The 26416-nt window shown below is 39.7% G+C and overlaps 1 protein-coding gene across 2 annotated transcripts in view; it reads right to left on the reverse strand.

Annotated features, from left to right (window-relative positions):
- LOC102214722 (natural resistance-associated macrophage protein 2-like) overlaps window positions 1–24327 on the reverse strand; it is a 25522-nt gene extending 1195 nt beyond the window's left edge. Inside the window, exons 1-15 of one of the 2 annotated variants that reach the window (XM_005741036.1) lie at window positions 23993–24327; window positions 22683–22772; window positions 17806–17960; window positions 17593–17715; window positions 13578–13697; window positions 12205–12311; window positions 12007–12077; window positions 11856–11923; window positions 10471–10626; window positions 10226–10384; window positions 10033–10119; window positions 7216–7335; window positions 6788–6937; window positions 2820–2893; window positions 1507–1660 (exon numbers count right to left, since the gene is read on the reverse strand). In XM_005741036.1, the coding sequence (XP_005741093.1) occupies window positions 1507–1660; window positions 2820–2893; window positions 6788–6937; window positions 7216–7335; window positions 10033–10119; window positions 10226–10384; window positions 10471–10626; window positions 11856–11923; window positions 12007–12077; window positions 12205–12311; window positions 13578–13697; window positions 17593–17715; window positions 17806–17960; window positions 22683–22772; window positions 23993–24014 (1656 nt within the window). In that variant the 5' untranslated portion in view covers window positions 24015–24327. Of the gene's footprint in view, window positions 1–1506; window positions 1661–2819; window positions 2894–6787; window positions 6938–7215; window positions 7336–10032; window positions 10120–10225; window positions 10385–10470; window positions 10627–11855; window positions 11924–12006; window positions 12078–12204; window positions 12312–13577; window positions 13698–14060; window positions 14106–17592; window positions 17716–17805; window positions 17961–22682; window positions 22773–23992 lie in introns of those variants that run through there. The other variant, XM_013912901.1, reaches the window with a different exon arrangement.
- Window positions 24328–26416: the final 2089 nt, after the last annotated feature.

The raw sequence follows: 26416 nt of genomic DNA on the forward strand, positions 1-26416 counted from the left end.
GTTTACAGAATGAATTTGTTCAAGTTATGCATCACTTGAGAAAGCATTCAGACCCGCCGGAGAGCCTTCAGGACATGTCTAAGACTGTCCTTGAGTGGACTAGCCAAAGACCAGATTTAAACCTCACAGAACATCTGCGGAGATGAAGACGGCAGTCCAGAGATGCTTTCCCATCCAGCCTTGAAAAGTTCAAGAGGATCTGCTGGAAAGAAAACTGCCCAAATCCAGGTGTCCAAATCCTGCAGACACTCTCGCAAAAAGATTTAAAGCTGCAGCTGCTTCTGCAAAGTCCTGGCTAAACAGTGCTGTTTATGTACTGCTCAGTGGAGCGGAGACTTTCTAACATTTAAAAAAATAAAATATTTTTATTTTGTTTATTATAGGCTTTAAAACTCGAAACAAAAGAAGTGTTAATAAAGTGAAGGGACCTGAATACTTCTCAAAGTGGCTGCATAACTTTAAATGAGAGAATGCAATGCAAAAGGAGCAAAATTACCCAAACATACAAGAGCGATACACACCGACAACTTAGTCAGACAATCACTTTTTAATGGTCTAAAAAGCTTAGTATGATAACTAACATCTTAAAATCATTTTTTGTGTTAAAAAAACAGCGAACACTGACGGCCACGAGGCTAGAAGCAGTAAATTTGTGGTATTTCCGCCCCAAACTCCAAATCTCGTCAGCTGAAATCCTTGCATCCACCTGGTCATGCTGTAGCTCTGGGCTGTATCGGCACATCACTTTACAACACACCTCCACTCCAATTCTTTGATATGACTTTCCTGACTTAAACAACCACAAATCTGTTGTCACTGACCTTGCTCTGTTCTGTGCTGTGCTGCTATCCCCACCGTGTATGCAAGAGGACAATATCTGGCATTTTTGTGCAATTTATTGACACAAAAATTAAAAATACGACACAGTGTTACAGGGTTAAGATGTGGTGATTGATTCATAGTGTTCATTTATACAAGAGGACATTACTAATTAAAGGTTATCGTAGCTGCCTTTGAGTGTTTCTTTTCCTATATTTTGTACAGTTGCTGATGGAAAAAAGTGAAAGATGGACCCAAAGAGCAATTCTCATGTATCTCGCTGATGATCAACATTTTGATTGGCTGGTTAGTTAACCAATTGAACTCAATTTAAACATGCCACTGTAATAACAATGCTTAACTGCAGAAATTGCATTGTGCCTTTATATGCGTGTCATCGATGGGCTCTGGCATGTAAAAAGTAAAAGGTCCATTAAACCCAGAGCCACACCTCCTCACTGACGTAAAAGTTTTGGTCCCTTTTTTGTTCAGAGTTGCTCCAAAATCACTCTGAAGCTGGAATTCCTTTTTAATAATTTTAGGCTAAGTTGGGAGCTCAGAGATAATTCTCTGAAGATTTGTGAAAACACGCTTTGACTATTAAATGCCCAAGAAGTTAATGTTCACTCAGTAAAACAAAGTTAAACCCTGCCAAGGACAGCTCCCATACAACCAGCTGTTACCTACCAAGTATCCCACAAACACCAGGTATGCTATGGACAGGAAAGCCGACAGCACGTACAGCCACACGCTGCCCAGCATGCTCACGTAGACTACGACGAAGTACATGTTGATGGCACACACGATCAAGATCACCACTCCGCCTCCTATCTTAAATACTCTGCAGAAAGATAAGAATGGGTGAAGTTTAAAGGGAGGCACGCTCCAATAAAAGTTCAGATGATGTGTTAGCGCTAAAAAGGCACATAAACAACACATCAGCTGATGAAAATAATAGATGTTATGGATTTTTGAAAAACCGATGCCCCAGTAGGGGGGGAAAAAAAAAGGTCGGGACAATGGTAAGGTTTTACTCTTGTTTCATCTCAGTTTGGAAACTAAGGAGACTTTCTGCTTTATATTTGAAAGCAAAATATTTTCAGATTCGTGCCTGGTATAAAATTTCAGCTGCTCAGCACTTCCTTTGTCATATTTGTTATGTCCTCGTGCTTGGCATGTCTGGAACCGTGCAGAACATGGTTCGGCAAAGACTTGCTAAAGTCTGCAGGGCAGCTTATGTTGCTCCAAAACCCACGCACATCATTAAGCACTGATGGTGCCTTTAAAGATATGCAAATTATCCATGCACAGATACCAACTTTGACATAGGATGGTCAGGCTCTCCACTTGGCCACAGTGCCTCTTAAATGAGCCCTGAACAGGCGTTTCTTGATGGCGTTTAGATCTGTCTGCATGGTGGATATTTAACTTTATATTTGTGGATGCACCACTGAGGGTTTCCCAAGTGTTCCTGAGCCCATGCAGAGATTTTAACTGCAGCATCGCAGCTCTTTTAAACTTTTGCCTTGTATACAGAGATTTCTCTGAGATGATGAATTCCTCTATTTCTTTTCAATTTGATGTTGAAGAAAATTATTTCCAAATTATTAAACAAATTGCCCTTGTAATCTCTCACAGTGTTGAACCCCTTCTCATTTTTGCTTCTAAAGTCCTCCTCTCTGGGGTACTCTCTGTGTAATTTTATACTTATGTTACTAATTAACTGCATTTGCTCTCAGATGAAGCATCACGTTTTTTTACTCATTTTTTCCAGTCTTTTGTTGCTCCCATTTAAGGGTGTTGCTGGTATCAAATTCAAAAGAAGCTTTTATTTAAAAAAAACAAACAAACAAAAAACCCATAATTTTTCAGTGTCATCACTTTGCATTTAAATATATATTTAAATATATATATCCGCATTTATAATATGATTTGTATTTTGCTTTGTTTAAAGAACAGGGTTATAATAAAAACAAGCAGGTTTGATTTGATTTACTTACAGTCCATTGGCAAACTCGTTCATGAGAGATGGCAAACTGGTAAACGTGAGGATGGGAATGAGGGCGAATGGCAGCTGGGAGAGAAGAAGAAGAAGATGATGTGTTACACTAAATGATCACACCAACTGTTAACCTCTTCGTCCACTGGGAGGTGCAGAGGGAAGTCTTTTGACACATGTGGAGTGATTTTGTAATTTTTTTTCTTTTTAGCTACCTCTATGTCTGCTTGTACTTGTAGTAAAGTTTAGGTAGAATACTCAGGTAATGAAATGAGGAAGTTCAAATCAGTGAAAAAAGGGTACATTTTACTATTCTGATACTTATTTAGCTGCTTTCCTGTTTTTATGGGCACTTGAAGTGTTGGAGTTCACTGGCAGATGTTTTCCTTTGTTTGTCCCTCTGTGTTGTCTGGCAGGCTCCTTGTTGGCAGAGCTAATCAATGAAACTGGCAGCATTTAAGTCTCAGTCTTTGCACTCAGTCCATTCACATAGCACCGTGTTATTTACTTGATTGGCTTTGGCCTGGTTATTTTAGGCTTCACATTACACATTACCATACACCAAACACTGGAGCATGTGAAAAAACAAACACATCTCAAATGTATTGTGTTGAAGTGATATCTACTGAAGATGAATTAGAGCTGGTCTTTGATGTAATACCAGTCTGTATCACAAGATGGTGCTGCAAATGAATGTAATCTTGATGTACTTTTTAAATAATTGTGTATTTTGAGATTTTACAAAGATCTTCTTATTTATTTATTTCTGCTGCAGGGGCTGACACAGAGATATACAACTAAATTTAGAATTATATCAATGAACTCAACCCCATGCATGTCTTTGGACTGTGTGAGGACGCTGTAATACCTGGAGAAAGCAAGTAAACTCCACACAGTGAGGCCGCTCCAAGGAGACAGTTATGTTAGCTTTAGGAAAGGAACTTGTGGTTTTAAGCAGGTGTGGTTTACACGGGGGTGACTCTCCTACAACGCTTCGCATGCACAGGAGGAACAGCAAGGTGTCCCTGGCTTTATATGAGTGACTTCAAACGGAAGGAGGCATCTAAAAAATATTTCCCGCTAAACTGCTGCCCCCTGGTGGTGAAAGGTTTACATAAATTCTGGAGATATTACTAGTTATCAACTATTTGTTAGTTAACAGCAAATAACTAACTAAAGCTGTAATAATCATACTGAATGTAGTATTACTACATTCGAATACTACATACAGTAAGTATTACTGTTAAAAAAATTTTAAACCCTACTTATTTAAAAGGTTTTTCATTATTTTGTGCAATGCAGAGCAAAACTGAAGATTTTAGTGGTCTTAAATGGCTCAACTGGATTTATTTAACTTTACACAGTATCATTACATTCAGCTTCATGAGGTTGTAAATGTTTTTGGTTAAAAAAAAACAACAGTTTTTTAAGCAATGCTTAAAAAAATCTAGAAATTCTCTTGTTAAGTTTGGAAGTTTGAGCACTGGAAATCAATAATTCAGACTACAGCTCACATCAGACCACTGATGATTCCTTTATGATAGAAATGCTGCAAAGAAACCAAGACTTCAGAAGACCAAGAAGAAGAAGAAAACTTGGAGGAACAAATATTAGACACCTGGATGAATCCAGATGTGAGCTCTGTGTCTTTGTGAGGCACAGTCAAGGTGAACGGATGGTATCTGCATGTGTGGTTCCCACTGTGAAGCATGAGACACGGTTGGTGATTTATTGAGAATTCAAGGCAACACTTGAACAGCATGGCTACCACAACATCCCACAGCGACACGCCATCCCATGTGGTTCATGCTCAGTGGGGCCATAATTTGTTTTTCCAGCAGCACCGTAAGAGCTGCTTGACCAAGAAATAGAGTGATGGAGTGACCTGACCTCTGCAGCAATCTGACCAAAACCCAGCTGAGTTTGTTTGACAGCCAACAAATATTTCCATATCAATAACTATGGCACGGTTTTGATGTGTTCAGTGTTGATGTCTCTAAGGAATAAGTGTCCAAACTTATCTTTTCAAAGGGATGTGGTGTTCGTTTGATTCTAGGTGCTTGTAAAGTTGAGGGAAACTGAGGAGTAAATTAAAGTCCCCCAAAAAGGATTGATCCCACATTTCCCAGATGCAGCTCGTGTTTTTCCATTAAAACCTACATGCCCACTGCCTTTACAATCCACAACACCACTCTGTAACTCTGGTTTTTAGCTAACACCTCGCCCTGAGAAAAAACCCTGAGGAAGTCTTCAGGTTTTTGTTCCTCATGTTATGAAAACTTCCCCCAAAAACATATTAGTAGACATGTTATTACAGATCAAATGAGACATGATGAAGGTATTTACACACAATGTCGTACGATGTACGCACAAGCAAACATTTTCCCTTCCTAGTTATGGAAAGAGTGAAAATGCTTCTTTACACCTGTTTGCAGGACACCTGCTGTTATAATGATAGACTACAATGATGCATAGCTGCAGTGTTTGTAGCTGCTGCAGTCAACACCTTCAAGAAACCTCATGTATAAATTAATCTGCAGTGATGCACAGTGATTTCAATTGAAGAGGCTTAATGCCTTTAAGCTCTTTTATGTTCATTTATCAGTTTTAAGATGTAGTTCTACACATGACCAATCCCACTATGCAGACAGTGGTACAGCTGAATTTTTCCCCTGTAATTTTTGTCTTGCCTAGCTTATCTGAGCATGCATCTGTCCTAATGCACGCTCACTCATCCAGGTAAGGAAATCCCAGAAAGCCGATCCATCTGGATGGAGCAATTTCAGTGGGAGTGATAAAATGTTTCTCCCACTGAAAACGTCCAGATGATATATTGCTATTTTTAAGCAATAAAGATTAATGATCATATTTAACTGTTTTCACACACTGAGCAGCACAAACCACGATGAGTAAACCTGACTTATAATGGTGATTAACACCTGCAACGTTTTCACTGCTGTTTTTGAATTTATCAGCGAGAGAATAACAATAACCGCCTCAGTATAAGGAATAATAACCATAGCATCAATATAATATATAAGGACTTTCGGGACAGGCACTGTGATTAACACGTATGCACCACACTAGAGAAGCATACATGTGGGCAATGACACTGGGCTCTTACATAAGTTACATCCTAGGCTCTACAAAGATTCTCCACAGAATTAGGCATAAACTGTTTCAGACAGGTTTTTTGTCTTGGATCAGTATAAAATATCTGGGAGCGAATATCCCTAACATGGTCATCTCAGGAATACAGAAACTCGTCCATCTACCGCTCAAACCTTTTGTTTGTGTGGTGCAGCCAATCAGAAGAAGTCAGCTTAAAGGGAGAGATGCTTAAGCTGCTTAAAGCTACTGTAGTAGCCTCTGGGGATAATTATACAGAGCTGAAATAGAACAGAATGGGTTCCTTTAAAGAAAATAAAGTAGTTATTATGTATCAAAGTAATATCCACATGAATGCCTGGACCTAAGGTTTGCCTGCTTTCCTTGGGGACTGTGAATCAGTGTATATTAAGAATGCAGGAAAATTAATTACACACAAATTAAGTAACAAAGATGCTTTGCAACTCATTCGTGCTGTGTATTCAATATTTCTGAAGCAACTGGACCCAGTCTGGCAACATTTTATTCACTACAGACAATAAATTCTTTCATACTACAGGATTACATCTGAAGCAACTGGGTCAACCCTGTTTCTTTTTTCCAACAAGGCATTCTTATTGCCACTTAGACAGTCTTATCTTATCATTTAACGATAAGAGTACAGCCTGTTTTGATTTTACCAACCTAGAACTTGATCCAAAACCTGAAAACCAGTCCTGCTTGCTTGTGCATTTAAGTTATGTTAATGACCTTAATGCACTTAATAAGAACAGCACTACAAAGATAAATAAGCCTAAAAGAAAAGTGGTGCTGTTGGCGGATGGTTGAATGAAGCTGAACTGGTTTTAACCTCTGTCTGACCTGCATGCTCTGCAGCACGTTCAGGAAGTCATTCATGCCCGTCAGGTGCTGCACGTCCTGGAAGATGGCCACAAGCAGGGTGGGCATGATGGCAAGCGTGCGGGTCAGCAACACCCGAGCGAAACGTGACCAGCGCAAGTTTAAGAAGCCCTGAGGGAAGAAGAACAAATCAGTCGGTGACATTTACAAGAAAACGGGGCTTGTTTACAAAAGATTTAGTGAAGCAAACCGACTGCAGCTGTACGTGATTATAAGTAAATAAGTAAATTACACGCAGGAGCTTTTGAACAGGCCAAATAAAGGGCTCAAGTAAAGAAAGAATGGGAGAACATATCTGCGTTAAAGGGAAAGAGTTAGTGCTGACATTTCCACTGTTTGAGCTTTACATGTGGTTTTTGTTCACATCTGGTTCTTCCTTTCTCACTGACCTCCATGACAAACTGGCCGGAGTATGTTCCAGTCATGGTGGAGCTCTGACCAGCTGCAAGGATCCCCACGGCCCATATGTAGAGAGCAGCTGGGCCAAAGAAACAGCCGAGCACCACTCCCTGTTACAGACACGCAAACACAGATGACAGTGGATAAAAAACAGAAAACATGCTCTGCAAAACCAGCGCAGGCCCACTTTGCTGCCACTAAAACCAGAGAGGGAGTTAAGAATAAATGCATGTTAATGTCATTGTCACCATTTCCTGCAGGGCTTGAATCCAGATGATCTCAGAAATATTATATAAAACACAATCCTGTCATTATGTGCTGCAAATTTGTTTGTGTGCTTTTAAGTTTTACTGAATAAACTACACGGAGGCTACAAACACCCCGAGTTCTGTTCGCAAGCAGGGGCGTCAAACACACCACTTTTTTTAAAATAGTGAAAAAAAAACAACAATTTCTGTGAATTCATGGATAACTTCTGCTTTTAATTACAGCGTAGGAATCCTTTATTCCCTACAGTGTAGCCCAATGAGCTGTACTGATGGGTGTCTTTGATTTATTACAGGAATATTTCATAACAGTGTGGAAAACGACATACCGTAATATACGGCAATAGAATGTGATGGACCGACCTTAGCTGGATAATCAGCAAATAAAACGAGTGATTGGTTGGATAGATAATCTGATGTAGCAACACATGCATGAATGAGCCTTTAAATTTAAAAATAAGAAATGACCCCGAGCTTTTCTATTCGTTTTCTGGGCCATAGCTGGAGATCAGTGATGATCCCCAGCAAGCGCTCTGAGTCAATTTGACGCAGAAGCTGATGATAGCTCTTTGTGCAATTTAAAGCTCTGTGGTGAAATCACACATGCATATGCAAGTATAAGTATGCTCAGACCAAATGTGTCCACACAGTTTCTGAAAAAAGCCACAAATATTTTCCCTTAAGTTCGTTCACTCCTTTTCTTGTAATTCCACTACATACGGTCACTTCATTAGATACACCAGTTCAACTGCTTATTAAGGCAAAGCTCTAATGAGTTAATTAAATGTTAGCAGATCAATACATTCAGGAACGGTAAAGAGAACTTGCTGCTAAACATGTTGTGATTTAAATAATTAACAACCATGTCTAGTGTTTACAGAAAGTGGCCTGAAAAAGAGAAAAATATCTAGGGAGCAGCTGTTCTCGGGGGAAAAATCCAACCAAAGCATGCAGAAGAGCATCTCTGAATGCAAAAGACCACACCAGTGCCACTCCTGTCTGCTAAGAGCAGGCAACAGGCTCCAATACACAGAGGCTCAGCAAAACTGGGCAATAGGAGAAAAGTGTTCTTTATTTTTTCTGCAACATTCGGATGGTAGATGTCAATCGAATAGATGTAGTTAAATGGACGATTTGCATCAACTGTGTAACACCATCATGTGAATATGGGCCAAAATCTTAAAGTGCATTCCAGCAGCTTTTTTAATTGATGCCAGCTCTGAAGGAAAAAACAAAGTTCTCATTTTGTGTGGATCAAAGCTTGCAGACACGTGTTTGCCTCTAAATGTGTCACCTGGTCTGAATTTGCATCAATTCACATCTTTGCACAGACTTCGATTTTAGCTGTTGTTCATCACTGATCTCAACGGGAATTGCAAGAAGCATAAAAAAAATAGCATTTCAGACATGCACAAGGAGATGACCTTAAAAATGTTTAAATTAGGTCAAGTTTTGGTATACAGTGGTCCTTCGCTATAACGCGGTTCACCTTTCGTGGTCTCCCTGTTTTGTAGATCTTTTTTGTGCAATTTTGCATGTTTTTTTTTTTTTTTAAACAGCACATTGTGTTCTGTATTCTGATTGGCTGTAGACCATTTCCTTCTGGATTAATAAAGTATTTCTGATTCACCTCAATGACTGTCAATGGTCCTATCCGCTAACATGGAGGAGGCGGGGTTTATGACCTATACTGCAGCCAGACACCAGGGGGCGATAGAGACGTTTTGGCTTCATTCTTGGGGAGCTGTCGCGTCGTCCATGTTTTATACAGTCATTGGTTCACCCTGTCAAATTTACCTAAATCTTCGATCACTACCAATGTGACTCTGAAGTGAGGTACTGTATGTTTGTAAGTTTTCTCCAACAAACAAAAATTTCGATGAAATGTTTTGCACCATCAAAGGCAACCGCGGTGACTTTCGTTTCGTTCTATAATACTGGACTTATTTTTCTACGAAGGTTTGAACTTTTAGAGTGTTTAAACCAGAGAAAAGTGTGGAAATGTTCGAGCCTGTCGGAGAAAAGTGTATAAAGTGTGTAGTGAGGGGCTTTACAGCCTTAAAACAGCTATAATAACTGTAAAAAAAAAAAAATCAGGTTAGCCACTTCGCGGATTTCACACAGATTATTTTTAGAACGTAACTACCACTATAAACGAGGGACCACTGTAGTTTGAGTCTTATTACTTTATAATCGCACTCAATTTAAACATGTGGTATGAGCAAATATGCTGAGAGGCGTGCATTCAACAGTATCTTTACCTGTTTATTTGTAAACATATTTGTTTTGTTATACATTTAAATGGTCACAGACTTTTCTTATCATGTTTCAAAAAAAAGCGCCCCTCCAACAGCCAAACCCATCTGTTCTCTGATTGGATTGTTACATTTGTGATTGACATGACATTGACCAATCAGATGAAAGGAAGAAAAATAGGGTCAAAATTCGTACTTGTAACTTGCAGGGGTCCACACACACAAAACTGATTTACAAGTACAAAATATTTATGACCACATTTTGAGCCCATACATAAAAGCTTACCCCTTTGTAGATGTCCACCTTGAGAGTTTCATTATTCAGAGGGAACAGGTCTAAATGCGGACTGCCTGTTTGATTACAGACATTGAACTGAAAAAAGAAAACGGGGGGAGGGAGGAAAGCAAAACAGACTGCTGAATTTCCATCTCGACTCTGAACTTTTATTAGATCATAAAGCAGCTGCAGAGATACTTACCACCTCTTCATTTGTGCGCTGATAGAAAGCCTCAGCAAAGACGGCCACCACAAACACATTGATGAGGAAAGAGACAAACAGTGCGACGGTCGACTCGATGAAGAAGTATTTGTTGGCCTCTTTTACCTCTTTTTTGTTTGACCGATCTACTTCTCGAGACTGAGAGAGAAGATTTAGAAACTCACTGACGATGCCAATGCAGGTTTCACACAGCTGATTAAGCAGGGATTTCATTACTGTCTGACCTTGACGAGAGCAGAGTGGAGGTAAATGTTGTGAGGCATGATGACGGCGCCCACGATGCCGACGGCCTGAGTCAGCTGGACGGGTCCGCAGCCCTCGCAGTACGGCACAAACATCCCCTTCAGCAGCTGGCCTTGGTCTGGACCCACTGTTACATACTGAAAAGGAAGCAAAGAGTGATTTCAAAAGCAAAACATTTAGAAGACGTAAATTAGGACGAACCTGAAGAGACCAGAGACACTTGGTGATTTTGCACCACCAGAGTTCAGAGTGAGTGTTGGGTGGCACATTTCAAGCTTGGTACAAACATTCATGTGATGTTTAGAGGAAAAATCTTAACACTGTGATCAAAAGATTTCAATGTGACATTTGTGGTTTTCAGTGAAGTCTTAACAACCTGAAGCTCATGTGTTGTGGGTTTTTTTTTTGTATTTATATAACTTTGGTTCCTCTTTTGTTGAGTTTCCCACATTCTTCTGTTCCTAGTATTCCCAGTGTTTCCCTGTCTTTCCGTTCCTCTGTCTTGTCTACGGGATTACTGCCTTTCTCTGTATTTCCTGGAGTCTGTCATCTTGTCGAGGTGTCAGGGATGTTGTGACATTTGACCAAAACAATATTTCCCACTATGACTTACTGATTATGCCAAAAAATCATAATCATGATCATTTTGATAAATATCTCTATTTTCTTGTTTTAATAATCGATGGAAGCCGAAAGTCCATCCATCAATTCCTCTTCTAGAGAAGCCTGGACGTCCTCCAGCTCATCCAGGGGAACAGTGAGGCATTCCCAGCCAGCTGAGAGACATAATCGCTCTCGCATGTCCTGAGCCTTTCCTCCTACCTCCTACTGGAAGGACGTGTGGAACACCTCAGCTGGCTCCTTTCGATGTTGGCAGCAGTGGCTCTACTCTCAGTCTGACTGATTTCCCTCTCTCCACCACCCTTTGGAGAAAGCTCATTTCCACCACTTGTACCATCTCATTCTCTCAGTCACTACCCAGAACTTGTAATCAGAAGTGAGGGTAGATTTAAAGTCACTCAACTTCAACTTTCTCAGTTTCATCTCAAGTTAGTGTGTTTATTTACACAGAGAAATGGAGGAGTGGCAATAAGCAGATTTCACACAGTGGGCACAAGTTGAGAATGAGTGTGATTGCACAGGGGTAAGAACATTTCTGAACACATATTATTGAATGAGATCTATTGTCTTGATATTCTTAAAAAAAATATCCGGTTGAGATTTGGACATCATTTCAGATCCAGGGACTTCCAGGTAGCATTAAAAATATTTTGCTTACTTTCCCCCACTGACATGTTGTGACCCGCTGATTGAGAGACCCCCCCCCCCAACTAATTTCCAGATAATCGTGTGTAAGTGTTTATACCTCATATCCAAATGTGATCCCCATGATTGTAATGAGGAAACCAAAAAAGGCTTCCAGCTTTCTCAGACCTGCAGAGACAAAAAATAAGCGGCGTGCTTCATTTATTGCTGACATGCCGACGTACAGTTTGGAAGTGATTAATCCAACCTACCGTACTTGTCCAAGAAGAGGAAGACAAACGTGTCAGTGATGGTGATGAGGACACCCCCCCATAAGGGGATCCTGTGGATAAACACAAACAACGGAAAAGATCATCGCCAAGGAAGTAATCGACTCATTTTATGGCAATCATCAAACTGCGACTGAGTCCCAGTGGCCGTTAAACTGATGCTTAGTCTGTTTACACCACCTGCCAGAGGAGAGGAGTTTGAAAGCGATGGCGCAGCCGATGACCTCCTGCATGTCTGAGCCGATGATCGCCAGCTCCACCATCACCCACAGGATGATACGAGGCACCTATCAGAGTCAGGCAGTGTTTACAAAGGTCTGAGCTGACATAGAATTCAGTTTGCAACACATCCGGCATGTGAGGAAACCTTTTATTGTTGGAGATTTTTACTCTGTGGCACAACTACTGCTTCTTACAGTGTTCGGGAATTCAGCTGTCTTATCAGCTTGTCCATCACCTGTAAAGCACTAAACAGCATGAATGGTGCCGTATTTACTGGACTTTTATTGAATTAGTATCCAGCAATCTCCTGACAATAAAAGTCAGGACATTTCGCCCTCTGCTGCTTCAGTTGGTCATTGCCGTCACGCTGCTCACGTGGATAAATGAAGGCCTAGTTTTATGTCTAAGCTCTTCTCTGCAAAAATGTGAGCGAGGTGTGAGGAACAGAGGACAGAAAAGCTGAAGCTGCACAATGAGAATTATTGGTTTAAGGCATGTCGACGTGGAGGTGCAACAATCATACACAGTCACACCACAATTCAAGGACTTTGATGTAGGACAGAAGCCTTCTCTGCCCGCTCTTCTCCCATCCCATCTGGGACAGGTTGCGCCTTAAACCTTTTCAAGAACATATAAAGTGAATTTACGATGGCAGAAGGTGTTCATGCATTCCTGCTTGAGGACACAGCCTTAATTTACCTTTGACTTATAGGCACAAATTAATTTTCCGGGACTTCTTTTCAGCTTTTCATCATTCGATAAATCAATTAATAAACCAAGCCGGCAGTCAAAGCATTTGCATTTTCAACTGTGTCACTAGTCCTGTAAACTCAGAAAAGTTAACAGATTCAAAGATAAGAAGTCAATTCATTCATGCAGCTCTGCATACGTTTCCCTACTGAAGCTTAAAAAATGTTTCCAACAGTGGGCAGTGTAGCCTGAGAGGACAGAAAGAGAGCAAACAGAGGCACATTTGTAACAGTTATTTTCTCTCTTCATGTTTTACAGATGCAAATATTTCTTATAAGCTGGATTTAAAAATATATCCACATGAATAATTCATGCTGTCACTGTTTTGTAAGTGTCACCGGCTCACGCTGGTTTGATTTAATGTTTTGAGACGCATAATCCAAGGATTACAGCTACTGTAACAGCAGTGCTTGTAATGCAAGGAGGCAGTTTCAGTAAACTAAGACTGCTTCTGCTCACAGCCTCTCAGTCAGACTTCATCCTGCTCGTGTTTTAGAACGGTGATGAGAAGAGAGAGCGCAGAAGCAGCAGCAACAACAACAACAACGGAAAATAGGACAATAACGGCAAACGTATCTCACAGTGTGGTACTGGCGGTTGCAGACTTCAGCCAGGTGCATCCCGGTGACCACGCCTAGCCGAGCCGCCAGCCTCTGCAGCAGCAGGCCGACGATGGTGGCACCCAGCAGCACCCAGAGCAGCTGAAAGGACGAGGGCAGAGAGCCGAACAGTTAATCAGAGCCTGTGAGCTGATAGGTAACATGATTGTGAAGCTGCCCTAAGATCTGAAAAGAAACCGAAGCCAGGAAGTGGTTTAAAACACCACCAGTAAATTATGAAATCTCTGTATGTCGTTCTGTCTGTTATTTGCCCTTCGATCAGCTTGAAACCCAGCGAGTTGTTGCTCGAGTACGTGTAGTTTGAGGTTGTTTGAATCAGTGGTTCTTATCTTTTGTCTAAGGCTGTTTTCACAGCTGCCGTGTTTCATCAGTTTAAATCAAACTGGTTTGTTTTCCCTCTTGGTGCGGTTCGTTTGTGCAGATGTGAACACAACAATCGCACACCAAAACAACCGTACTGAGATCGCCTCGGGTCTTGGTACGGTTCCACACGAACTTCAGAACGGTTTGTTTATCCTGTGAACGTGATCTGAACCAACTACCATGGGTACATTGCAAGCTTGTCTTGTATCCAGAGATGCAGCAAGGTAGACGTGCAAGGATCTGTACGGGCTGGCAGCTAGCTGTGAAACAAACATAAATTCTCCGTGTTCCCTGATAGTCCAGAACACGGCACCTGCTTCCTGTATTTACTTTTGTTGTTCCCGCCCCAGACACATCTGGCCGATAAGCGGACCGAATATTCTTATGTGGTTTGTTCGTGACTCATTTCGGTTCGCTTGGAGTTCATTTGGATTTTTCTCTGTGTGAAAACAAACTAAACCACAAGGAAAAGCAACAAGTTTACAAAGTCATCGACTGATTCAGACCAGAGTAAACGAACTATAGGTGTGAACATGCTCTGAAAGTTCTGCACGCCCTGCACACAGACACACATAAAACCACGTTTGCTTTGGCTTTGTGACAGCACTGACATTAATTTATTCCCAAGACTCTGTTTTTAAAAATTACGCTTAGTCAACTCTATCTGTAAAACTAAACCTCATACCTTTCCTTCTACTACCTTTAGTATCCTATTTTTAGAATTTCCGCTTTATTTTTGTTTTATTGTGTGTTATTGAGCCATTTTACGCTTTTATTATATTTTATTGAGCCATTTTACACTGCTCAAAAACAACGGTTAAACTTCAGTTAGGAAGCATAAACTGATTCAGTGGTTCATGTTCCTGACTGCACACTAATATAGCCCTGAAGTGTAACTGACTTTGTGTTACACCGATGACCAAGGGCCCACTTACTTTTTGGAGCGATGCAGCTTATATAAATTTCTTTTAGATTATAGTCAACTGTATTTTACTTGAAGGTAATTCTATTTTTTGGCACTACTGTCTGTTATTGAGCTATTTTTATATGTTGTTACTGGTTGTGTCAATGTTTTATCTGCTGTAACAAAGCAAGTTATCAACCTTATAACTAAACCTAAATAAAGTACGTCTAAGCCCAGCTTGACTTCTTTATCTTAAGTTGTGGCCCTCTGACAGAAACAGATTTGCACATATAGAAAACTGGAACCTTTGCATTTTATGAAGCGCCTCTGCTTTTCAGTCAGTGTGAGCGCGTTTTCTGTGAAAAGAGACTGTTGTTTTGCGGCCACATTAACCTGACGTGAACTTTCACGAGTCCCGTACCCCTTTTTTACCATCTGCTTCTACTTCCCCTGTTGCGACATACTTCTTTCTTTGGTGGAAAACCTAAAAACGATAAAGGAAATGCAGTTTTATTCTTATGTCTCGCACTCCCTCTGCCTCCCTCATGACGGAGATGACGCTTTACTCTTCATCTATATTCTTATTTCATTTTAGAACTCTGAATATAATCTGTTTATGTCTTTCTTTTTTTTTTTCCTGTCAAACAAACATATTTTGATCGCCTTATCTGAATTAAATCAATTAACACTTCTTCTCAGCACATGTGTTCAATATTTGTTTGAAAAGACTGCTGCTGCTGGTTTATAAAGCACAGAACGGTTTATAAGCCAGCATGTTTTACATGTCTGGTCTGCTGCGTATTGACCCCTCAGGTCTCCCAGTACAGGTCTGCTTTCTGTCCTCAGAGATAAAAACTAAACATAGAAGCAGCAGCTTTCAGGCTTTTTGCTCCACATGTCTGGAACAAACTCACATAGACCAGGAGTAACTCTGTGTTCTGGTAAACTAAGACTGAAGACTGTTTGTTTGCCACTGCCTTTTATTAAAACCAATTAATTCTTGAACCAATTTCTTTCTAATGTGCTTTTACACAGTCTTATGTTGCATTTAGTTTTATTCAAAGCTTTTTATGTTATTTTATGAGAAGCAATGTGAATTTTATTGTTAAACAGATTAACTTTGTCTTAATTAACAATAATTAATCCTCACATTACTGAGCCGCTACGAGACTCTTGAGCACTGCTTTTCTGTGACTGTGCTGCAGCCTTGTCGCTGTGATTGGCTGAGGCTCACAACCTTTAAAAGCCCTGCATACCTCCAGACTGACGGTCAGGATTAAGGCTTAGGGCCCGGTCACTCTTACACCAGTCTCAGTAAACATTCACTCAGTTTAAATGATGCGACTCCCAAGTTCAGGAATGTTTCCACCTGTTTAAGGGCAAAGGACACTTTTGTTAAACTTTGACCTGCAGTGCTGTGGGACTGGTGAATTTCAAAGTCGGACTTGTCTTTCAAGAAATATTGCTGAAATGCAAAACAACAAATGACATAACCAGAGGAACCATTAATGCTGAAAGGTATCTACAGGTTGCAGAGCAACACATGATGATTTAGGTAAAGGCTTTGTCTGTTCTGCAAATAAATCTGCAACTAATATTGTGAATACTCAAGCTTTCACTGCAGTGCTGCTGTTTATTTCTAACACGACAGCTGCAAAGTTAGAAATTTTAAATCTGACTTGGCCCAAAGCGCGATGATGGAGAAAACCACTTTGGTTTAGTTGTCGGATGAGTGTGGAGTGAATTTCATTGACTAAATCAGCTTGGTGATAAACAGCCTACAAACACAGTGATTCTTTTTTAATCTAACGCATGTTGTGTTTGCTACAACTCCAACACTGGGCATCTGATTAGGACCAAGCTGAAAATCATATTTATGCACATTCCTCATCCATACATGTGACGCACAGTTGGTGCTGGTATAACTTTGTGAGGTACTTCTCAACAGATTAAATGTTAAAAAGAAATTTAGAGAAAAGAATTAGTGAATGTGGCACTTTCAGACAAATTTAAACCGAAATCCGAACGTAACCTGCTCTGGACCAGTTGATGTGTTCAGCATAGGTTACCATGGTGACATAGCCAGGTTTAAAAAAGCAAGACGTGCGACCCATCAGTCTGTATTTGCAGTACACTCACTCAGACCTGTTACCCACTGAAAACATTTGGAGGACAGTAAAAGACTAAACAATAAACAAGGCCAGAAACTGTTGAGCAAATCAAATTTTACCTCAAGCAAGAACAGGAAGATATTTTTTATTTCAAAATGATAGAAACTCATGCTTTCAATAACACTAACAGAGTGTGAAGAAGAGGTGAAGCAGCCCCTGTCTCAACTTTATTGAAGTTTGCTGCCGGCAAAAAAATTAAAATGAGCAGATATTTTAAAACAAAAGGTTCCCACTGTAAATATTAGATATGTTTAACTTTGTTTTTTAAACTAAGGCTGCATTTCTTTTTAATTTTAGTACCCAAGTAATCAACGTTTTTTGAATTTGTTGCCTTTCTTGGTCCTGTGTTGTTATAACTTAGATATTTGGGGACATTAAAGTGCTGCTTGTACAAAATAATTTGTGAAGTATAGTTGAAAAATAGTTAATTACCAAATAATTCTCATAATTGCAAATAAAAATGACTTCAGTTTAACTTTCTCTGACATAAGCTAACTCTTAATCAACCAAAACACAAACAAAGCATGATCTCAGTTACCTTGAAGCCAGCTTTGGCACCTGACTGCAGGTCAGACTCGATGTTACCTGGATCCAGGTAGGCTATGCTCATCAGAAACCCCGGGCCGGTGAAGGCCCAGAGCTTGCGGAGACTTATCCACCTCTGTGGCAGGGGGAAACAAAAGTTGCACCACTAATAACATCAAATCTTGATTTAACTCAGGTTTGCATATGTAATCCAGGGTTGATTTACCTCGCCGTCCTCCTCAGGGACAGGGACTTTCTCATCAAAGTAAGTGCTGGAAACAGGCTCATCATTGTGATTCTGGAGGAAGACCGAGGGTGTGGAGTGTACTCTGTGAGTGTATGTGGTCTGGATCACCCCTTTCTCTTCAACCACGTCATCCACTGAAATTTAACACCAACATAATGACAAAAGCATCGTAAGAAAGTAGAAAAGTGAACTTTACACAGGTCAACAACACACAAACAGCATGTTAGGCGGGGAGACGGGTAGGAAAACAACTGATATATACATAAAAATGCGAAATAACATAATGTGTTCCAGGTAGGGCTGTGCGATATGACCAAAATCTCATATCCCGATATAAGAATTCTATCGTCCCGATAACGATATAAATCACAAAATTTTTAAATTTTCCGTAAATTCTGTGAATCTCGGGCAGCTCGACTTGCGGAAAAGCCTGTTCTAACGTTTGAGTCTAAAGTTTATTTTTTAGCACCTGGAGGCTCTTTTTTTAAATTCTCATCCATAAATAATCTGCTCTTTCACGTGATTCAGTTTATTTTGAAAGGTCTCAACAGGATCTTGAGCTTTATTGTGAAAGGTTTATGTGGAACATAAACAAGCGGACACGCGAAGGTGTTACCATCGGTGTTGCTAACGACAAGGCATAAAAAAAAGGCGCTTGTCCGTCAGTAGTGTGGTTATATTAAATATAAGAGAAAGAAAGAACTTTAAGAAATTAATATAGCCACTACAGTGACCATCAGAACGATGAAAAAAATATTGCCGCAAACAGTTTATTTTGCGACACCACGAAACAAACGATAGCGTAAAATGAAACGATAGATGTTTTTATATCGTCATCGATATATATCGTTATGTCGAACAGCCCTAGTTCCACGTTTATCTTTTAGCTTGTTGAGAATGCAGTTTTGTTTTAAACTTTCATATAAACCAAAGTTTAACTGCTGTCAGAGGTGCAGGTAATAATGCTGCCACGTTCAGTCAGATGTGTGTTTTGTCTCCTTTCTTTTATTCTGTTTCCTCTGTGTTTTCTGTAAATCCTATCCTTTAAACAGATAAAGTCTATCGTCCATCCAAACATCTATTAACTATAACCATGTGTCTGCTGAGATTACAGGGCCCCAAACACATAACTGAAGATACAATAAAAAATACTCTGCTTTAAACAGTAATTTCACACCCAGCAAACACTTATTTAAAATCCTTTAAAAACATGACTTTATGAGCTGGAAAGTCAACATTAGAGTCTTTAGTTTAGGCTCAGGTCTACGTTTCCACTGTCCGCGTGCAGATCTCCACACAGCTCATCCCAAACAGCGAAAACTTGTTGAAGAATATTTTATTAGACAACATCAAGTTATGGTTAAAAGGTTTTAAGGTCAACAAAAAGACAAAGAATAAATTACGTGTGTCTAAATCTGCTTGGAAAGTGCCACACTTCTCCAAACTTTAAGGACGGGCATCTCTTGCTCAGAGGCGTCAGAGTTACAGTGCATCACTGTGTTGACTTAGCAGGTGGAAACAGTAGGTTTAGAGGCTTAAACAAATAAGCTCATCATGCAACACTCCATGAGACAATGCTTCACATGTAGAGAGAACGCAGTGGTGTAAAGAAGTTTTTAATATTAAAAAATATGGCTAACTGACTGTCTTTTCTAAATGTCTGGTCTTGGTTGAAAATCCAACTTTAACTGATGTTGGACACGTCACCGTCTGCTGGATATCCACCCTGGGCTTTCTAGTTGTTTAATAACATCCTTTCATCAATTAAGCAATAAAAATGATAAAACCCGTGATAAAATAATCCGTTCTGACATTTACTTCTTAGTCTGCTGCCTTTTTTTTTGTAGAACTATTTTCAACTTTCTAGCAAAATGACTTTCCGCCTTTTCACTTTTCAGCCAGAACACATGATGGGTTATGCCTCCTCCCTGCTCCTCCTGTTTTTTGAAGCCTTCAGGGGTCCAGGTCATGTGAAGGCTTTTGTTTACAGCAGGTTTCTCCTGTTTTAGTCTCTTAATCTGAGCCAGCAATGTCTCTGCTATCAAGAACATGAGCTGCATCAGTCTTATCTGAGCAGACGAGCTGCAATTATGGCTGAGCACGAATACATTCAGAACTTGTTCTTCTTCATATCAAGAACATCGTGTAAAGTTAAAGTGTCTTAATGCTTCTAAAACACATTAACCCAGTTTAAGTTGCCCGTTGGACCAGGAGTGACTTCCAAGACCAGCCATGACATAAATCCTGCTCACAGCTTTGCAGCTTAAAGTAAAATTTTGTTTGAGCTCAGAAAAGCTTTCAGCAGAAGATCCTGAGTTTTCTGCCTGAATCCTTGTACACAGTGAAGCTCAAACATCCAAGAGAAAAGTTATAAAATCATTATCATAATTTAAAATAAATAAAATAAGAACAAAAACTCAAATATTCAGCAAAGAGCTGATCAATTTTGAGCTTATAATTCATAAGAACTTCAGGAGAGGTTTTTCGGGGCTTTTTCCAATGTGACAAACATCAGAACAGCATAAACTGAGACTATTTCACATCCTGTAACAGCAGCGAGTGGAACATTACCGATCCCCATGAGTCGACCAGCATCAGCCTAATCCTCGGCAGGAAACTGCCAGGAAAAAAATCAACAACATGCTGACATTTATCATTGTAAATATTTATATTGAATGATATTTAGACATCTATCCTGATGGCATTTTAAGCAATACTGTCCAGCCCAAAATAAGCAACAGCCAAAATATGTTCATGAGTGGAAATGCCCTTTGAGAAGTGCATTAACTACAAATGCAGTGCAGCGTTTCACGGCCTGGGGAACTTCTCTGAGTCAAGCAGAAGAAACACTCAGATTCAGGTTTTTCTCTCTTTACCTTCAATCAGCAGGTGACCAACAATCACCGCTCAGGAGCTCTTGATCACATCGCAACGTCTTCTTTATTGTTTTGTACTTTTTAAAGACTTTCAATCCAGCAGTTTTCTCAAAATGTTCTTGCCCAGGGCACACCAAAGGGCAAGCCAAAATTTCAAGGCACACCTTTACAAAAACAAATAAAAAAACGTACGTCTGCTGATATATCCTCGGTTCACGGCCTTCTTCTTCTTCTTTTAACATGGAGATCATGGGCGAAAAACTGCCCCAGGGCCAGAACTGGTCCATAGACCATCATATATGATTTAAGTCTACTTCAACTGTGGATGCTCCACTTGAGTTTGCAAACAAACTTTTAGTTATAAACTGTAACAAATTTTCTCCAATTGTAAAGAAAACAGAAGTTTTCAACTCTTGTTTTTAAAACAAGGAGCGGTTATTCTCTACTATGTCTAGCATATATTTAGCATAATTCAGCACGTCTTTAAAGTGCGCACACCTCTGCGCTGACAGATCTAGCCTGACATCTGACAAGTGTCCCCACTCAACCGGTGTACGTCCTGCCTTCATGGCCTCACGAGACACTGAGCAGACCAGGTGTCTCTCAGAACACACATTTGGTTTGCAGTTTGTCTCTTTAGCCTGGGATCGTGCTAACTTTACCCAGCTTTTCCAGGCAGGTGACACACTTGAGCTGAAGGCTGTTGACATCCTCAGTCCAGCTGGAGCCAGAAGACAGGGAGCTGTCACTTTGGTCTGTACCAACTCCCTCTCTTCTTTAGGTGGACGGTCGTCTGCACCAGTGTTTAGTTGCGGTCTGTGCCACAGGAAAAAAGTGATCATATTTCCTTCCTGCTGTCAGTCGGGGTTGTTGATTTGGTACAGTCTTATAATTCCCACCATCTCAGAGCAGCACGAAGGACTGGGGACTGAGTGTGTGCAAAGTATTGAAGATAAAGTTCAAAAAAAAGGGTAAAAAGCTAATCTGAAGGCACCTTAAACATGTATTCTTTTGTCCAGCAGGGTGCAAAAAGCCTTTAAGTTGTATAGACGCCTGTGGGGAAAACAGGCCTCAGTAAATACTTTACTGGTGACTTTATGTGTTCAGTTGTTTGTTTAAAAGGTATTTAGAAAATATGTGGCCACTCTTCAAGTCAGGAAGGAGGATAAACCTGTCAGGCTGTCAGATCCACCCCGCCCTTGCTTGTTACGCCTTTTTTCAAAATATGACAGACGACAGACATGTTAAGCTCCGTGCTTCATAACAGGAACCACTAACCACTGTCACAGTGGCTATGTCCATCTTTATATACAGTCTATGGGAATCACTGGTCTAATACAGGCATCCATCCCTTTTTCCTAAGCTTATTCAGGAGTGTTTGAGCCTATCCCAGATCTCATACGGAAGAGGGAAGGTATATCTAGGAGAGGTTTCCACAGCACAGAGACAACCATCAGTTACACCTACGTCCAATTTAGAATCAGGTAACCTAAGATGCATGTCTTTGGAAGATGCACCACCATAACCCTGGTCAGCTGTGAAATGAGACTCCAAAAGGAGACAGAAATACTGCAAGCTAGTAATTTAATGGTCTCCATATTTTAATTGAAAAAAGATGCAAAATAAAAAAAATCAGAGGACTCAAATTAATTCTCTTGTACACAAATTTGTTGAGAAATCTATTTGGAGGCAAGCTGTTAACGCCTGGAAAGGGAAAGCAAAGTTTGAGTCTTGGTTGAACAGAGATGAATTAATAATACGATAAAAGTCAACAGTTTGTTCTGCTTTTAGGGGAAAAGAGGAGCTGATGCTTCACTTCCCCCGACACGGAGCAGATTTGTGTTTTGTTGTCACGACGCTGTAACGGCTTCCTGTAGCGCTCCATGTCGCTGAGTGAGTCTGGCTGAAAGGTTTCATGTATTTCATAAAAATGTGATGAGTCCTTAAAAAAAACGCTGTGTACAGGATAAACATCCTCACCTTGTCCTTCAGCTTGCTCTGGCTCCTGGTCTGTGGGAATACTGGGAGGTAGCGAGGTAATGTGGATCTGCTCAGGAGCGGGGTTTCTGCCTGGAAGCAAACAGGTAATTATACTGGGATTAAAGTGATTTATGTAATCAGAGTACATACACAGAATCAAATCCTTCACACACAGAAAACTATGAGAAACTATGTACAAATGTGTAGTCAGGGCTCCACTCAGTTCTCTCATATGTGTATGTATTCTAATACTTCAAAAGACATGTGCGGTGCTGTGCAAACGTCTTGAGTCACGCCTCAGTTTTTAAATTTTGCTTGCAAAATGTGAAAAAGGTGCAAAGATTTATTGAAACATGTGCAATATAAGATAAAAACAGAGTTTGTACAATTATAACGAGCTTGAAAGTCGATATTTGGTGTGACCAGTCTTCGGGGTTAGTTCTCCAGGCCTCTGGAAGGACTTTCGAAGCTCTACTTTGGGTGTTGGCTCATTTTTTCTTCTGTCCTCTGTCCAGATGTCCCTATAATGCTTCTATAATGTCGGGGGCCAGGCTCTGGGGAGGCCAATCCATGACTGATAGACTTCCACTGTATACTTTTCTGTGCAGGTATGACTTTACTGCACTGACAGTGTGTTTGGGATCACTGTCATGCTGAAAAATGAAGCTTCTCTCAATCAGACACTTTCCAGTCTTACAGGCTAACAGATGCAGACACCCACCGTGTACCTCTAATAAAAGCCTGAGCCCCCCAAAAATAATGTTACATTGCTTTTGTTGCTCATTCAGCTCAATAGTTACAGTTTTTATTCATAACAGCATGCTTTTTAAATGATTAAGCATTTTATTTGAAATCACATCAGAAAAGAAGCCTGTAATCACACATTTATAAGTATCAGTATTTTACGCACATATTTTCTGTTTACAGCGCTCATCACACATTTCTAAATAATATTGGTACAATTAAACTTCCACAGATGGACAATTACTTTTATTATAGAGTCATTTAGAATTTTATAATATAACACACGGGTTACTTTACTGATTTAACTGCAGCTCGCATCAATACTGTAAATTTAATGAGGGCAGTTAAGGGGGTATAATTACCTGCCCTGCTCGTTATAACAAGTTCCTGTGATAGTGTAACTTTATACAACAGGAAACGATAAACCCAATAAAAACGACAAGGTTAATATGAACTCTGTGACACGATAAATCTGTCACTATAATATCCTATAATTTGTGTCTGTGTAGATCTCCAGGCATCATCACCTGTGCTGCACGAGGAAACAATCCAAAGGGAAAACTCACCTGAGCGCAGGAAGGAAAACATGTTTCTTCTTTGTGTCTTTAACACTTTGAAATCTTCTCATCGGACGAAACCAGAACTAAACTTCTGAACTCCAAGCCGCTAAACGTGTCCTCGCTTCCTTCTTGGATCCAGTGGAATTTACGCGGAGCAGGAATATCCGGCAGGTTGGACATCCTCTCCACGACTGAAGGTGTTGACTTATCGTGCAGGTAAAGAGGAGGAGGAGGAGGAAGGGGAATCTCCCTGAGGACAAAGTCACACATATAACCTTAAACTTTGATAAATGATCCCGTCCTCTTGCCACTTTCTACCACGTGACCAGGTTTGCCCGAACAACCTGAGCTGAACAGCAGGAAATGAGATCTTGTGCAGGAGATTTCAAAATAAAGCGAACGACCTGGTTAATATTTTAATGAAACATTAATTTTCACACTCGTCCGGGTGGGAGTGAAGCTGAAATCCACGCGTCAGCTTTTTTTTCTTTCTTTTTTTCTTTTTCGTGCTGGCTTCAATTCAAAATTAAAGTCACATCAAACGTTCCGAGCTGCAATTTTCAAAGTAAAGTCCACATGAGGTAGTGACAGGTACATAAACAGACTAGAGTGCTCTCAAATTACAGGGAAGTGAAATTATTCACTTTACCGCTTCAAACTTTGGACGTTAAACGCAATTATTAACCTTTTATCTGCGAAATTTACACGAAAACCTATTTTTTTGTATTCAAAAATATATGTATCTTATAGCCTGACTTACATAGCTGGTTTTGTAAAAGAATAATCACATCTCTGTACGTATATGGTAATTTTCTGTGCACATTTTAGCTTTCATTAGAATAGACAGACTTTAACTGCTTATTATGCAAAATTATTATGCAAAATTGAATTTAAAGTTTTACTTGCGTCTCAATGTCTGAATAAAAAAGGAATTTCACTTTCACGCCACACCTCATGTTCTTTTAGGGACGCTGTATATTTGTATTATCTGACAGCTTTTTATTAATCTCTGACAACTTAAGTATAACGTTAACATTTAAAAACCTGAATAAAACCTGAATAAAAAAATAAGAGCAATGCTACAGTTGTAATCAGAGGTTTACATCCACTTATCATGAGCATGGATATTATTGGGATTTTAATGAGTTCCTTGATTCCCCATTTGGTTAAATGTTACAAAATGTAAAACTTATAGTACACAAAGATGTCACATTATTGGTTTTATTCAGAGTCTCGACATTGGCTTTGTAAAATAAGTGAGTATGGTTAATTAATAGTGACAGCTATACAAATACACAACACATCAACACCTTTCCATACTGCCGGGATTAGCAATACAGACACTGACAGAAGACCATCAAAACATAGATTAAAGGAACCTAATGCAGCCGTTCCCACAACCTCCATAACGAGGTTGACGCACGTCTGTGTCCATGAGAAACTTACTTTTACTTTTAATCAGGTAAAATTGTAGCTTTAGATACATTTCTCTAAAGAATTTAGCTTTTAGTCATTTAATACTAACCTGTAATCATCTTTCAAGACACCTGGTGTGAGTCAGGTCCCTAAATTGGGCGGCACTAGCTTATTAATTATTTATTTTAAACTTAATTTTTAACCCGGAAACCGTCCAGAAACCAGAGTGGGCAAAACAAGCCACTTATCACTGCTGTTTAACTAGCAAATCAATCAATAATGAAGTTATTATTAGGAGCAACAATGTGCTAAATGTACTGGCTTGTTAAAAGTGAGACAATGAATCTAAAAACACTGTGAGCCAGTGTTAAGATACCAAACTTGTGTGTGTTTTGCTCTTGTTATAACTTTAAATAGTGCAAATTAACCACAAGAATACTGATTAAATAGTTTGTTTCATTTTTAAAATCGCACAGTACAATAAAACACGTCTTTTGTTTGCTTTACAGTTAATTAAACCAACTGTGGTGCAAAATTATTCGATTTAAAATTAGACGAGACAAAGAAATGGATGTGGAAGAGAAGAATGTTTCTAAATCCTTGTTAATCCTGTTGCAGATTGGTGTCTTGTTGACCAAACAACGATTTAATTGCAGCTTGCATCAACAGTGCAGTTTAATGAGGACACTCAGGGGCTAAAATTATCTTTCCTTGCACATGACAACAAGTTCCTGTGATTATGTAGCTTTATACAACAGGAAACAACAAATCCCATTAAACACTAAAAGGTTATGTGACACTATAAATCCGTGCTATAATATCCTAAACACATAAACTAAAAAGAGAACATGTAAAGAAAAGAATATGAGCGAAGCTGAGAAATAAAACTACTCAGACAGGCAGACAGGTGAAAAGGTCTGAATAAGGTTTCTAAAACACTAAGAGTCCAAACATACTGGAAGCTGGAGACAAAATGTGTGTTTGTTTTGTATTTTAATTTTTAAAATGCTGAAA

Source organism: Pundamilia nyererei, unplaced genomic scaffold (assembly GCF_000239375.1).
Source record: "Pundamilia nyererei isolate P.nyererei 1_Seehausen unplaced genomic scaffold, PunNye1.0 scaffold00106, whole genome shotgun sequence".
NCBI lineage: Eukaryota > Metazoa > Chordata > Actinopteri > Cichliformes > Cichlidae > Pundamilia > Pundamilia nyererei.